This window comes from Bicyclus anynana, chromosome 1 (genome assembly GCF_947172395.1).
Source record: "Bicyclus anynana chromosome 1, ilBicAnyn1.1, whole genome shotgun sequence".
NCBI lineage: Eukaryota > Metazoa > Arthropoda > Insecta > Lepidoptera > Nymphalidae > Bicyclus > Bicyclus anynana.
Genome location: NC_069083.1, coordinates 14,563,690 through 14,580,985, shown reverse-complemented (window position 1 = coordinate 14,580,985; position 17,296 = coordinate 14,563,690). Strand labels below are relative to the sequence as shown.

General features: G+C 34.3%; 1 protein-coding gene across 7 annotated transcripts in view; it reads left to right on the top strand.

Moving 5' to 3' along the window:
- LOC112052160 (uncharacterized) overlaps window positions 1-17,296 on the top strand; it is a 113,313-nt gene that overhangs the window by 80,091 nt on the left and 15,926 nt on the right. For 2 of the 7 annotated variants that reach the window (XM_052883769.1, XM_052883754.1), the window contains exons 1-2: window positions 7,851-8,077; window positions 15,316-16,036. The exons of 1 other annotated variant lie outside the window; for it this stretch is intronic. In XM_052883769.1, the coding sequence (XP_052739729.1) occupies window positions 15,479-16,036 (558 nt within the window). In that variant the 5' untranslated portion in view covers window positions 7,851-8,077; window positions 15,316-15,478. Of the gene's footprint in view, window positions 1-7,850; window positions 8,078-15,315; window positions 16,037-17,296 lie in introns of those variants that run through there. 4 more of the 7 variants (XM_052883757.1, XM_024091127.2, XM_052883762.1 and 1 more) reach the window with 4 other exon arrangements.

The following is a 17,296-nucleotide window of genomic DNA, read 5'->3' as shown; positions in this document are numbered from 1 at the left end:
TGATTTTTACTGTTTTATTTACATCCCAATGTTACCTAAATTACTCATATAATATGTAAAAGATTTTAGTTTATGATTTGTGTCATCCACCACATAATAAAATACCAATTTCATCGATTGTGTTGATAAGTCAACATTTGCTCTTAATTATTCGAAAGGCGTACTTAAATGTGATATTCAAGTGTAATTAAAAATACTGAATAAGAAGAGAATTTTTAACCCTGATTAAAAAAGAGAGGTGTTAGAAGTTTGACGTGTCTGTCTGTCTGTCTGTCTGTCAGTCTGTCTCTCTGTGGCACCATAGATCCCGGACGGATGAAGCGATTTCAATTTAGTATTTGTATTAAAGGTGACTTACGAGCGAATGATGAAAATCGGTTGAGCCATTTTAAGTTGTGGGGGGTGAAAGTGGGCAAGAACAGCCGAATGTCTGCAAATATACTATAGGTCGTAGAGAATATGATGACCTGATCGAGAGTATAATTAATAATTTCATGACATTTCCAAAATTTTCAATTTTATTTAAGTTGCTTTATATATTTATTACTCTTTTGATAAAGGTTAAGTTGCCTAACTTATTGGTCACATCGAGTCAATAATCTAGATTCACAATTCATAACTCATTCTTGCTAACATTTAAAGGAGAATTATAACGCAAAGTTTAAGATCGCCTACTATTCACATTAAAAATGTAACCTTTAACTGGTTAGCCTTTGAGTATTGCAAATGTACACACCTCCCAAACATAATTTTTTATAGACTTATTTTGAAATATGTTTCACTATATCATCTATCATATTAATTATTTTCAAAGGCTTAAAAATATTTTCTGAATATATCTTACAACTGTATCTTATACGAGTAAATCCAAAGGTTAGGTAGATTAATATAAATTAGTAACTGAACTTTTGTACCATAAATTTAAAATATTTTTTAAATATTAGTTTATACAACTATAATATAATTATACAATAATAAGCATAATATTTTTTGTGTATTGTATTTTTAAACTGTGATAGGCCCAGTGGATATGACCTCTGCCTCCGATTCCGGAGTGTGTGAGTTCGAATTTAGTCCGGGGCTTGCACCTTCAACTTTTCAGTTGTGTGCATTTTAAGGAATTAAATTTTACGTGTCACAAACGGTGAAGGAAAAACATCGATAGGAAACATGCATACCAGAAAATTTTCTTAATTCTCTGCGTGTGTGAAGTCTGCCAATCCGCATTGGGTCAGAGAGGTGGACTATGAAAGGGGTTAGCCCACTAGCCCCTCTCATTCTGAGACGAGACTCGAGCTCAGCAGTGAGCCGAATATGGGTTGATGATGATTATATTTTTATATTAACATTGTTAAAATTAAAAAAGGACAAGTAAATAAATTAAAGAATATATACAGCATGCCAAATAAAGCTATAATAAAAATCTCTTGATAATATACTTGTACACATGTATTCCGTGTTATAAGTTGAATACAAATATCACCCGTTTAAATTTTTTACCTTTTATTCCTGATTGAAAATGGCATAATGCCATTTTTAACTTGGTTGGTATTTTTTAATTTAATATTATGCTATATAATAGTTAGATATTTTACATTTTTATCAAAAAATAAACATAAATTCATAATAATACCGCATCTGACTGCATAAACAGGTGTTGACTAACGTTCAAAAACGATGACTAACAATAAAGACGTAACAGAACAGATATAAGAAATTGGCGTCAATGTCAAAAGTCAGAACCTCAATCGGTGGAATGGAATCTAATTAAGAAAGGCTTATGTAATCGCATAACATCGATGTATCTTTTGAGAAAACTATTCTAATACATACACACTCAACTAAACACTCCATCATTGATGATTTAGTACTCTAATACATAGAATAAGAGAAAGTTTTACAACGTCAATAAAGGTTCTACACTAAAATTATATTTTATGCAAAAGGTCACGATTTGCGCTTTTTGAGCCGCAAACTCGTTGATGTCTTTTGAAGGTAGTGAATTGAAGGAGTAATTCAAAGTAAATTACACACCATGTTTATTATTTTTAACTAACTTAAAAAAAAGAAAGAGGAGGAAAAAAAAAGAGTAAAGCGTGGTTTTTTTTTTCTATTCTAAAACATTTTTCACATTAACCTTTTTCGAATCATATATAATCATTTCATATAAATAAATAATAATAAATAAATATACTTTATTTGCACACCACAAAGAAAAAAACAAGTGAAATAAAAAACAAGTTAGGAAGAGATCAGCATACAAAAGGCGGCCTTATCGCTAAGTAGCGATTTCTTCCAGGCAACCTTCGGTTTAGGAAAACTTAAGGACATCAGCAGGTGGCGTAAAACAAAAATAACCATAGTATTAGTAATACACATATAGTTAGTTCATTTCTGATAAAAAATTTAAGATTAGTAAGTAAAAGTATTGCTTAGTTCCAATTGTTTGCGTATGTGCTTACTATATATCTCTCACATCTGTTAAGTAAGCCATGAATAATTACCAGAATTGCTGAGAGAAGTCTATTGCATTTCTAATTAATTTGTAGCAATAAAAGTTTGATAAAAACTTCCCTCTGTATAATACAGTTGTTTACAATAGCAACAATTGCGTTGTTCTGTTACACCGCATGCATGTAGGCAAACCGTTAGCAAATGAATGAATGCCATACTTGTTTTATTCAAGTGTTACAATAGGCTTGTGATTAATTGTATCGCGTTTCCATTGTTGATGGTGATAAGTTGTAACATGATATTGTAAACAAGTAAACAAACAGTAGCTATTGATGGTAATCTCAGTTATTTATCTCATTAAGAGCGGAAAACTATTTCCTGAAACAGAACTTCTAGGACTCGCTAGGGCCAGAATAGGTTATTTTAGTGTCAGAATTGATTTCCGTGATAGCCCAGAGGATATAACCTCTGTCTTCAATGCTAATTTGGGCGAAAGTTCAAATACAGCCTGGGACATGTACCTCCAACTTTCCAACTATGTGCGTTTTAAGAAATTAAATTTCACGTGTCTCAAATTGTGAAGGAAAAACATCATGAGGAAACCTGCATACCTGAGAATTTTCTTAATTCTCCTCTTGAGTGAATCAGTCTCTGAATTACGAGTATACTTTTCGTAGGTACTTGGAATTTATATTATAAAATATAATAGAGGTAGCTACATTATTTAATAAAAAGGAAATTCCTTTTCATAAAGAGAAAGTAAATCGTTTCAATTTATAAAACAGCAGTGCGAAAATACGAGCTTAATATCACAGAAATTTCGATAAAATCTTTATTACGGAAAAGTTTTGGCAAGCGGTTTTACATGTAAGTACACTTATTTTCGACGTGAAAGATAGCGGCTGGGTAATTAAATACAGTAACAAACATATACTTCCTCAATACAAGAAAAGGATATTTTTCGTTCGACTAATGGACATCTGCAGTGAATTGAGACCTCTTTAAAGAGCAAAATCGTGCCTTTTCGGTTTCGCATAAATAGAGCACGCAGTACAAACATGATCACGAATATGCTCTGAATTTGTAATGGGATATTTTATAGAAATACAGAATAGCAGAGTTACGACTTCCCTTTTTAGACTCGAATGGAAATGCTAAGTAAATTATAGACTAAACAAATAAATATTTTTGAAACTTCGTGGCTTATTGACGTAACTATACGGGTACAGGCCATGATCATTATAATATGAAAGCTGTAGCCCGCGATTTCACCCGTATTCCCGTGGGAATATCGAGAACAAAGTAGCCCATGGGCAATTACTGTGTTCTATCTGTTCCAAAATTTGTGCTTTTCCAGTTTGTCATCCCAGAGTTAAAAATGGTGTAAAATTAATATTATAATCGTGAAAGTTTGTGTGTGGATGTATTCAGATTTGTTAGGTGCTCTATTATACAAAATCTGCTTTACAGATAATTACCAAACATTACAGTAGTGGAGTTTCTACATCAGAATTTATAAAGATATTTCATGTAGTAGGTCGGAAAAAAAAATTGTAGAAATTATTTTACTGTGAGATTTCCAAGAAGTTTTATTACGAAAGCAAAATAATTAAAATTAATGGAACATCTTTATTAACACTAAAATATCAATTTGAATATGATTTATTAACCGAGTTAGCATTTAAAAATGTGTGCTATTGCATAGATCCGGAGGCAATGGACACATTGTGCGTTCCCACAATGGGAACTGGAACAAGTCTTCAAGTTTGCTCAAGGAAATGAGCATTATGATATTTTGTGCTATACAATTAAGCAATACTAAGTAGCGCTTGTGTTTTTAATGGAAAAGCTTTTTTTATTCTTTTTCTGTACAAACCTTTAGAGTTCTATTATTTTATATTTACTTTTATTTATACTGTTATAAAATACTTTGATGTACCAGTTTTCACTAAGTTTGTGTCGTGAGTTTTATTTTACTGGATTAATATGAAACACAAAATTTTTAGAAGTTATAGGTAATTACCATTGATTTAGTGTTATTGCCCTTCAGCTGTTCGCAATGCATTTTATTTCTGAAACTCCAAGTAACAATTTGAGAGTGGCCATGTGTAGATATAGGCTTGACCGCTAGCTGAACATTGAAGTAGGTCTTATTCATTAAGATATTATCCAGACCAAAAATATATACCTATTCATTTTAAGTTAATGATAAATGAGAGCACAAAAAATATACATTTTATTTATTGTAAAGATGAACCACATTCATCAAGTTTCATTTTTTTAAATTTATAAACCAAAAATCCGCACAGCAATGTTAATCAATCATTAACACATTACTTGCGGCTATGTCGACTTATAATGATTGGTTAGTTCTTATGAACTGCCTTTATCAAATGTCTAAACGCATAAAATGAATTTTAATTTGATGAAGATCATTATTGAATGTTAACTCTATTTATTTGCACGACATTAAATTACATCTAGAATTCCATCTAATCTTTACATTTAAGTAGCTTGACTTAAAAGCGGGATACTTGGTATAGTACAAGCCAAACAATCTTCCCAAAGTGAAATGTCTACTTTTGGAAAATTGTTTGGCTTTCGTTGTAGATGTAAGGTGTACAGACAGGTGCATGTGTGTGTATGAAAAAGAAAGAGCATCAGCAAAACAGAAAGAAATTTATAAATCATCATTTTAATTCTGGTTTCGATATACACTAAATAATTTAATAACGTTTTTCTAGTATGCTGAAATTCCAACATAAGCTATTTTCTAAAAATAGAATAACTTTACTATTAAAGGTTATTAATTTGATATATTTGTGACATAAATAATGTTTGTTTGTTTGTATTTGTTAATTAATCACTCAAAAACGGCTATTTCGACGGCGGCAAAACGGGTTTGATGTATGTATAATAACAGTTTTCGACCTGAATTATAAAGTAGTTTTATTCTTGTCTATCAATCTATTTCTTTACGTTAATCCTCGTTTTCATACTTTTATATATTTACTAGCGGACGCCCGCGACTTCGTCTGCGTGAAAGTCGTTGTAAACTTTCAAATACCCCTACCCTACCCCTACCCTACCCCTACCCTACCCCTACCCTACCCCTACCCTACCCCTACCCTACCCCTACCCTACCCCTACCCTACCCCTACCCTACCCCTACCCTACCCCAACCCTACCCCTACCCTACCCCTACCCTACCCCTACCCTACCCCTACCCTACCCCTACCCTACCCCTACACTACCCCTACCCTACCCCTACCCTACCCCTACACTACCCCTACCCTACCCCTACCCTACTCATTAAGGCTGCAATTCTTTATTTATTCCTCCCACCGCGATTCGCGTCGAGCGCGGCAAACGTAACACAAAAATTATCCTTAAAGTCCTTAAAGCATGAATTAGTATTCACGCGCGATGGCTTGGCGTATTTCATGTATAACTTTGGTGTTTCTTTACCAATTTTTATGATTATTTTTTTATTGAATAGGTAATAATGTTAACTTTCTTATTAGGGATGAGTGATGAGTGTTATAAATATAAGAGAAGACAAATATAATTAGAAAGCTCCGAACTGCTAAGCTATCGGAAGTTACACGTGTTATTGTGAGTCAACCATAAAAGATAGACATATATATGCTGTTGTGTTTTTATAGATAATTTTAAGGAGAACATTTTCGTCATACATGATTTCTATGTAGCTTTAACCATTAAGGCTGTACACGCGACGGAAGCTTAAAAAATTGAGTAACTTCTCCCGTTTTCTCAACATTTCTCTTCACTGCTCTGCTCCTATTGATCGTAGCGTAATGAAAAGTATACTATAACCTGCCCAGGAGTATGTTGAAGAATTGTACCAAGTTTCGTTAAAATCCGTCCAGTAGTTTTTGTTTCTATAAAGAACATACAGACAGACAGACAGACAGACAGACAGACAGACAGACAGACAGACAGACAAAAATTTTACTGATTGCATTTTTGTCATCAGTATTGATCACTAATCACCCCCTGATAGTTATTTTGGAAATATATTTCATGTACAGAATTGACCTCTCTACAGATTTATTATAAGTACTAGCGGACGCCCGCGACTTCGTCCGCGTGAAAGTCGTTGTAAACTTTCAACTAACTATCCCCCCACCTAGGAACCACTATCCTACCCTACCCTAACGTACCTCTACCCTACCCCTACCCTACCCTATCCCAACCCTACCCCTGCCCTACCCCTACCCTACCCTACCATACCCCTACCCTACTCATTAAGGCTGCACTTCTTTATTTATTCCTCCCACCGCGAGCGCGGCAACCGTTACACAAAAATAATCCTTAAAGCATGAATTAGTATTCACGCGCGATGGCCTAGCGTATTTCATGTATAACTTTGGTGTTTCTTTACCGATTTTTATGATTCTTTTTTTATTGAATAGGTAATAATGTTAACTTTTTTTGTTAGGGATGAGTGATGAGTGTTATAAACATAAGAGTAGACAAATTTAATTAGAAAGCTCCGAACTGCTAAGCTATCGGGAGTTACACGTGCTATTGTGAGTCAACCATAAAAGATAGACATATATATGCTGTTGTGTTTTTATAGATAATTTTAAGGAGAACATTTCCGTCATACATAATTTCTATGTAGCTTTAACTATTAAGGCTGTACACGCGACGGAAGCTTAAAAAATTGAGTAACTTCTCCCGTTTTCTCAACATTTCTCTTCACTGCTCTGCTCCTATTGATCGTAGCGTAATGAAAAGTATACTATAACCTGCCCAGGAGTATGTAGAATAATTGTACCAAGTTTCATTAAAATCCGTCCAGTAGTTTTTGTTTCTATAAAGAACATACAGACAGACAGACAGACAGACAGACAGACAGACAGACAGACAGACAGACAGACAAAAATTTTACTGATTGCATTTTTGGCATCAGTATCGATCACTAATCACCCCCTGATAGTTATTTTGGAAATATATTTCATGTACAGAATTGACCTCTCTACAGATTTATTATAAGTATAGATAGATTTCACAGAGAACAGACTTGGAGAATTTTGGTAGAGAAGACATAAAACAAACTTCACGAAGTCACATAACATGGCTAACCTATGCCGTAGTTACAAATATGAATATGAATGTTTATGAGCAAATATTTGTAAATTTTACGTATTGCATGTTCAAAAAAATTGTTGTTAAATGCACAATTTTCAATTTGTGATCTCGAAATAGGGGCCTAATGTTCAACAATTACAAAGCGGTCCACCAAGCTATGTGAACAACCAAATTATCTCGTATCTTCTGGATATAATGGGTTGCGTAAAAATATTCTCAGGGTACGGTTCTCGACAATGTGGTGGTGTAACGGATCGTCATCTAGCAGTCAGTAGTGCGCGTTGGGCCTCACTAGTAACTCATGCGATTTTCTTGCGGTTTTCTTTCTCGATATACGCAGGTGGCGCGCGCATTTGTTGTCGCGATTATCGAATTTCCGATCTTTGCTGGTATTTGTGTCGAGTTTGTATTTTAGGTATTCGAAATATGAACTGTATTATAAGTATACGTGTATAGGTATAGTGTTGTGTTGTGAATCGTAAATTGTATGTGGCTTGTTTTAAAGGTTTGAACATGCGATGGATATGTCGTTGTGTTATTAGTGTTTAATGTTTTATAGCAATAGACTAAAGTAATATAGACCAAATTATACTTACATATTACATATATACAACTTACTATTATTTCATGGAACACAATTAGTCCGTGGCGTGTACTCTATAGATGCATAAATACACTGCCTAAACTATGGATTCATTACGTACCTGTATTGGAAAATAACTAAAATAGAAATTCTAGTATGTACATAAATTAAAAGTTGTGAAATCGATGGTATCTTGGGCTTTACTAGTATTTGACAATGGTGTCCATTACAACAGGAGAGAGTAGTTTTGACACATCACGTTGCTCAAGTGCGAATCCAAGGCGAGCTTGTAACCTTGGAATCGAACCCAGGAACTTGTGATCTGGAGGCCTATTCTGTAATGACGTTTTGTATAATACACCTCTATCTTTCTCTGTTTAACATTATACTATAGATAGGGAGCGATAGATGCGAGTTCGAAGCTCACACTGTCGAAGAACCACTGGAATAACGAGGCAGCTATGTTAATAAAATGTTGCTTTAAGGATCTTTCTTTCACTTTAATTTGTCACCGTTCCTTGAAAGTAAGGAATATAATAATTAAGGTTTCTTGTCACTGATAAACGATGTCGACGCGATCAGGCACTGAGATAGCGTGACATGTCAAAATAAAGAACTTAAAACACAAAATATCTTAATTGAGTATGTACTTAAATGTGCGTGGTTTAACTGCATACATAATTAATTTTTAACTACATAATAATTAATTTCGGAAGCATGATGCTGGCTTTGATATTTAGTGTCTTCGTTACCGCTGATCGAAGTAGGAAACTCTAAACTGTTATGGTATGTATTCGAAATTGATATCATTTAATTGTATTTAAGTGTAGTAAAATAGTGTGACCAAGCATTGCTCCGTGAATTAATCCTGCAAGTACGTATTTTTTCTTATACATTGAGCAAAACCGAATATTTGGGTTATTTGCAACCGGTGACACCGCTAAGGTCCCATTAAAGATAGGCTCCGTAATGGGACCTTAGCGGCAGTGGCGTAGCTAGGTAACCAATTGGTGCAATTAAAAAAATGGGTTTCACTACCATCTACACTGGTTAGGTTTTGATCAAGTAAAAATAATCATCAGCTCTTTTTCGCTTTTGAAGTTCAATTTGCTCGCGATTTTCTGGTAAGGATCAGACAGCCCTCTGAGCTTGAAGGGCCCGGGGCATTGCGCAGCCTAGCAGCTGGGTAGCTACGCCATTCCTTAGCGGAACTTACACTGTCAGAAAAAAATACTGTGTGCAGCAAAACGTCCTGAAATACTTTACTCGCTTAACGTTTTGGACGTAGATACACTTCGCAAACAAGTGGCCAGCATTATCAAAATATGTTAGCTACAATATTCGTTATATTCGTTATTTTATGTATATAGAGTATCAGTGTGCTAACTTGCTAGTAGATAAATATGTTATAAAATAGTACCTCAAAAAATTACTTTATAGTACGTTAGTACGTACGTATACGTTTCTTAATATATCCAAGCAAATTAACTTATTAAACCTTATCTACCTAAATCTTTAATTTTAAAATAACATTTCTTGCAGGAGTTACACGTATTGCAATAATTTGCTTTTATTTCCGAAGTTCCATAAAAAAATAATAGCAAAACCTGAAATGTATTGCTACAAATTCAAAAAATTTTATCTTATTATATTGAAACCCAACTGTTTACTTGATTTTGCATATATATATTACAAGCAGTTTCTCTTCAAGTCCTCAGTAAATCACAAAGTTGTCACCCACTGCTATTAACGTGACAGTCACAGTTCAATGCTCTAATAACTCGCAATCCACTAATTAGTACAAGGAAACTGCAATTATTGCATGTTTCTGGTGTCTACTCACGTTAATCTATCATTAATAATGTATTCATACGAGTATGTAACTACGTGGAAATATACATAGGATAATCAGAAAGATTGGATCATTGAAAACATCGTAGAATGAATGCAAATGACTGAATAGTAAGAATCAGAAATGTATAATTAGTAAACAGGTTTTCACGATTGTCGGACCTATTTTTAGGAAATCGGGAAATAGATGCGTGGCCTTGATCATCAGGTCACCGTACCCATGCTATCTGAAAAACACTATAGGTATACTGTAGGCAAACAACATTAATACTCGTATTAACCTAACCTAAGCAGGTTAGGTTCATATTTTATAGTTTTTGCATCCAGATTTATCGCCATTAAGTTTTTACTGTTAGGTTAGATTAAGGTTATTTTAAAAACCTACTGAAGATGCCAATTATCCGGTCGTTTGCAAATGTTTTAGGGTATTTGCAAAGAGCTAATTTGCCTGATTAATTTCTATAGTGCAAAAATTATAAAAATAAGTTTTTAATATTTATACAAACTTTCAGTTTTATCTAAATTTCAATGTCATCCGGTGCCTTCGCGGATATCATACAGTAGGTAGATGACATTTCTCTGTTGATTTCATATTTATTATAATAGGTTGTTAATAAATACCAAATTAGTGAATAGGCCAGCAATTGTTATCTTTCTAAAAATTAAAAGGGAATGAAGTAATGAAAGAAAGAAAGAAACCTATAATATTTTGTTGTACAAATCGAAGTACTTATTCTTTTACTGCTACTGAAATGATGTGATGAAATGAAATAAAATTAAATGTAGGTGTGTTAAGTATCTACGAGTAGTTAATGGTCATCTCAGCACATATTTTGGACAGCTTAGAGTTTTATGGTGTGGTGAGTCCCACTAACATTTAAAAGTAGTCACCGCTAAAGGGCATACCTCAATGATTGTAATTCGAGCAACCTGTCAATCTTGCAACCTCTAACCTATCGCCTTAATTCGGTGGGAACACCGTACTATTCTTTAATTTTTAACCGACTTCCAAAAAGGAGGAGGTTCTACGTTCGGCTGTATGTATGTTTTTTCATATATAATTTTAAATCAGGGCCTGCAGCCATGTGGCACGTCGAATTTCTTTCTACAAACGCTAACTCTTCGAAAATTTAAAAATGTATGGGAATGACATTCACTATCGACAGGTCGCGTGATGATTGTCGATCGGATCTGTGATTCCCATGTATTTTGTTAGTTTTCGAAGCTTTAATGTTTGTAGAAAGAGAATCGACGTGCCACCTGGCTAAAGCCCAGAATACAGATGTGTGTTATGTAATCAGTACGAACTTTATTCTGTAGGTATTTGCCAATATATAGCCCGGAATAAATTGACTATATAAATTCAATTGTTAGACTCGTACATATGTATTCTGTGGTTACACTTAAATTCCATCCATGACTTCGACATTTCAATTTATTTCTGCTAAGTTTGCGAATGTAAAACAAGAGGAAACTTTTTTTTTTATTAGATCAGAAGCAGTTTTCGCCGAGTAGCAGTTTTATAGCAATTTCTGCGTTCTTGTTTGAAAACTGTATCTTTTACTAAAAATTTTTTTTTTCTTAGAATGAACAACGAAATATTTTTTGGTGAAAGTACTATTGTAACTTTTGAGCGAATTTGAAGTATAAATAATTTATTAATCTTATTAACTATCTTATTATATAGTTTTCAAACATATTCTCCTTTTCTCTCCAACTAAGCGAAAATCCTATATTAGGAGTACATCCGTGCTTATACTTGTATAGGAAAAAACACATCTGAACATGTTTTGAGAAGTCATTATAAAGAAAGAGTCATTTGAAAAAGGAATACGAGTATTATAAAGCTTTGAAGCAATAGTACAAAGTTTGCTAAGATTTGTTAATTAAGTTCTCAAAGTGTTATGCATGTAAATAAGACATTTCGCGACCGCGACGTCCAGCGAAGCGAAACGATGTTACTAGCCACTACGCCACTTACCGCTACGTTATGGGTTGACGCTTCTCATTAGAGTATTAGACCGTCAAACTGCAATATGCGTTATGCATTTTGATGCTTAATGGCTCGCAACAGACGGTGCGACCTAATATACCAGTGTCTATGATCCGATTCAATTGTCATACAGCTATTTTATCAATTTAATTTGCTATTCTGCTTGTATTTATATTTATAAATGCGAAAGGTCACTCATTGCGAAATATCGACAACCGCCTGACATAGTAATGCGATGTAATTCGGCAGGGAGGTAGTTTATTGTTAGGTTTAGGTTAGAACGGATTTTGTGGCAGGGTCGGACCTGTCACAAAATATACGTACGATGCGGATGTGTGGATGAAAATGCTTAGACTGCGTCGTCAGGGGTATGAATCCGCTATTTTACACTCGTCGCCTATAACACGTTTTATTCGAATTTGAACTATGCCTATTATAGGATGCCAAAATTAAAATGTCATGAAGATGCCATGGGCCATGCCGTAAGCCTGTAACTTTACAGAATGCAGGGGCAGATGAGACGCAGTTAAGAGCTAACTTGTTTAAATATAGCCTACATGTGGCTCTATAACATCCTTCTGTCTTCCAGTGAAAGTCCCATTAAAATCCATTCACCAGTTCCAAAGATTAGCCCAGACAAACAGACAGACGTAAAAAAGCTTGATTATGTTTTAGTATAGCGTAAATAGCTCTAAGCACTTGGAAAAACACAGTTATTTAATAATGACAGACAGAAACTTCAATTTTATTTAAATGTAATTCACATTATCTATACTTATAATAAATCTGTACATAAAATATTTTTCCAAAATAACTATCAGGTGATTAGTGATCGATACTAATGCCAAAAATGCAATCAGTAAAATTGTCTGTCTGTCTGTATGTTCGTTATAGAAACAAAAACTACTTAACGGATTTTAACGAAACTTGGTATAAATATTCCTCATACTCCTTGTTATAGTATACTTTTCAACACGCTTCGATCAATAGGAGCAGAGCAATGAAGGGAAACGTTGGGAAAGCAGGAGAAGTTACTCCATTTTTAGGGCGATACTACTGTAAGCGCTGAATTAAAGAGGTCTAAAGGCGGACGAAGTCGCAGGCGTCCGCTAGTTTTGGATAAAATACAAAATAAAAAAATATACAATAGATATATTAAAGTCAATCATACAGGCTATACCAATGAAATGAATTACAACATTATAACTGGGTAATATAACATATATAAACTGTTAAATAAACATAAGCTGAATCACAAGATCATGTACAGTTAATAGAAACACTTAATGTCGTCAAATTGAGTTTTAAGTACGGGCTTGAAGATCTAGCAGACATAATTTGTGGTTAACTATGTATTTTGTTTCAAATAATAGTTGAAGCGCAAAGGTGCAGTCAAATAATAGGCAAGCCTCAATACATATACAAATCGTTGCACGTAGGTACATAGATCAAGGACTACGTTTGTTATTTCGATTTGTAGGCACAATGCAAAGTGATTATATAAATTGTAGGCTTTGATTTCGTAACTGCAAAGGTATTTGATATTGAATCTTTTGAATAATTTGGTATTCAATTAACTATAACAAAAGGTGTGATTACTTTGGAAAAAAATATCATGGGTATAAAAAGGTACATGAGTTATACGCTACCTAAAATTAGCGCTACTGGTCTCAATTGAGTAGCAAACGCTGTAAGCTGACAGGAGTCCGTAGCCTTGTTTTTGACGCCTAGAATATTTGCAGTAATAGAAGTCAGGGCGAATGTTTCGTGGCCAAAAGTGTCGATAGGCGTGTTGTATGGCAGTGAAACGTAAATTGCAAAACTGACACTGATAGGTCACTTGAAGCCCCAACTGGTTTAGTAATAGTCTTTTATGCGTAAATTTGACACAACCCATCAATTACACGGAACAGATGACGGTGATTGCGCTCGAGCGATTATAATATATTAAAGTTTCCTTACTCACAGATTCATCAAAATTTTGTAAGCGATCCTTATCAGCTTCTCAAGAAAGATAATTAAATTTTATCGGTAGTTAATCATCTTCAGCAAAATATAAAATAAAATATTATCAAAATGAATTCGATCGTGGGAAACAATGATATTGTGTTTGATTGCAACCTAGTTATTTCGCAAAAACCACAATATCCGCGAATGGTTTAGTCTAGTTTAGTTAAAACTTATGAGATTAAAGATGTTTTATGTTTAAATGTTCATTCATTTCATATTACATACTCCGATTTAGTAAATCCTATACATATAAAAATAATCCAAAAACCAAAATCTACGCGTACAAAGTCACATGTTTTCATCAAATATAATTTATAAAGGTTTTGGGCCCTTGTACGATTGATTACATTCTTTATCTCGGCTCGTTGGCTTCTCTTAATGTAAGCAGAAGTGCTCTTAACTTTAAAGGAAGAACATCCTCAATTAAAAAGTTAATCGCACACGTCATTAATGATTGCGTAACACAGGGTCTGAACGAGGCAGATTATGATCAGGAAACGCACAAATGACCCAAGTTATCAGCGAATCTGTTGCATTAACGGCACATCAGTTGCATAAAACATAAAACACCCTGTCCGTTGCACAATCGCGTAGGTACTTGGAGTTCAGACTTCACTCTCGTTGTCTGTGGTTGCCATTGTCGCGCACGCGCTTTACTGAGAACGTTCCCGCGTAAACAGGGCAAAAAGCGCGGGAAACTACGCTCACTATAATGGCCGACATTACACTACGAATGTTATCTATCGAATAGTCTATACAACACTGCGATTGTTCTCATTATTTGTTCCAATGTACCTGACTTAATCGCCTTTGATATACCTACTCGTATTATATTCTACCGAAAGGTTTAAAACTAAACGATTGCGCTACAGTTTAAGGCTTTTTGTTTGTTCTAGTAGTAATCAAATGACATAAAGTAGGTATAAGTTCAAAATCATGCACGCAGCGACCAATACACGATCAGTTATTGTCGTGGGTGTTGCAGAAACGTGAGAATAATTGATCGTCAATGGCGTGCATCAGAAATAAGCGTAACATAGATCATCCATTGTAAAATCAATCAAATAGGTTTCTTAATAAGTAAATTCTTATTTTGCGCGTTATTATATGCATATAAGAAAAATAAGCTATATATGAATGTGTAAGGGCAATTCTTAATTGTCAATTGAATTGTCTGTTTACGCATGCTGTAAATTACTACTAAAGAATTTGTTGCAACAACCACAGTCAAACACAATAACAAGTTCGTCATGTTACAAACAAGCCACATAATTAATCAACGATTCATTCACTGTTAATACTGAAGACTGCGATAAGTGCTCGCTGTATGCTGTGCACAGTTTTTGCTAATGGAAACGTAATAACCCTTCTTGCAGTCGGGTAATAAAGATATAAGCTTTATGTTTAATAACATGGATTCAAATCGAATATTATATCTACCCTGATTATTTAATTTACCACAAAACAAAATGGTTAATGGCAATTACGTGTTATATGGAGACAGACCGTCTTCTGAATCAGAAACTGTTGACGATCATGTACAAACACGCACTGCAGAGAGAAAAACTAAACGAAAATCGAATAGAAACTCTAAAGAGACACACAATCATATCAAAGTAGAATTGGACAATGAAACCGATGCGGTGAAGTTCGAAAAGAAAATAAAAGAGCCACGTCTCCTCCGGTACGTTCCAAATACTGAAGTTCAGGAAAACTATTTAACAGAAAAATTCGAGACCTACGATCTGAAACCGACTGAAGAGCTTCCGAGACGAGCTTTTATGAAGAAACCAAAAAACCCAGCCGACGGTTCTGTGAACTACGCTTACTCCCGTTCGAGTAGCAGTTGCAGCTCACCCAATTTGCCGACGATATCTGAACACGGAGAACAGTATGGCACGTACCGCGTACGATCATCACAAACGCCGCCGATCAGCAATCCGATTACCGGTTACGAGAATAAACTCGACAAGTATTTCGCTAAGCCAAGGGAAGTGAAGACATTCGCAGCAAAGGTAGGCTACTACGTAAGTTGCACTTTGTACCTATTCGTATGTAATAGATTACTGTTACATAAGGCGTAACGTGCTAAGTATTCCTTGTTCGTTGAAAAGCTATTGTTGTTCTTGCTAAAGTCTTACATGAGGATAAGTAAGTGCTTCGTCAGGAGAATAATATACGAGGTGCCTACGTTACTTTGATATTTTATTAATGTTAAAATATTTACCACTGCGAGTATATGTATGAATGGTGGAAATCTACCAAATGGTGACAATGAAAATGTATGTAAATCCTTAGATAAACGCTCATTATGATAAATTATTATTATCATTAAACCGAAATTGTATAAAGTAAAGTAAATTAATAAGAATGTTATTAACCATAAGTTAAAATGTCTGGTAAATTTTACTTTTCTGTTAAATAAATCTTACACGGCCATTAGATATTTATTATAATAACACCATAGCATTTAATTTATTTGACATAAAACATTGCTAGCTTCTACGATACAGGCATAATTTTCAATCAAATTCAAATGATTTAATGAAGGGCCTGCAAGACTTTACGTTAATTATTTCTCCACACGTGTCTAATGTGGATTATTAAGTAAATTGTGTTCAGTCTAAAGTATGTTCATATACATATAATAGCTGAGTGCGTAATATATGTTAAACTTTAGATTATAATGTTTTAGTCTCGTTTAGGGTACTTAGACTAGTTTTTGAAGAGTAATTCAGTGGTTAGTTTCTGGTAAGCAGCTGGATCTGATAATGTCCTTAATTAATTAATTTTTAGATTGGAATCGTCTAAATATAAATGTAGATGTTTACCTAAAACCTGGGCCGAATGGGAGGCTCTTGGGTTTATATTGGGTCTTCCTTCAAGTTTATATGGGTAGAAAGTAAAGGTTTTATTAACATTTTTACGGAAAATAACTTTGACCTTACCAAGTATACATTTAATTCAGAGCATAACTTAAAAACATGGCACACTTATTACTTTGATTGCACTTACTTTTAAAGTAACAATTTCGTCGATAGTTTACAATTTATGCGTAAAAATTGACTTTCTACCCAAGATCAAGGGTCATCTTCATGGTTTAAAATTATCGGACCATTACATTGTACGATCCGCATAAATTATTTCAAGTTTTTTATTAAAGTGGTCAAAAGCTTTTGGATTCCATTAACGAAAACTTTCTATCAATTCACTTTTGACGGCCTCCGTGGCGCAATGGTATGCGCGGTGGTTTTACAAGACGGAGGTCCTGGGTTCGATCCCCGGCT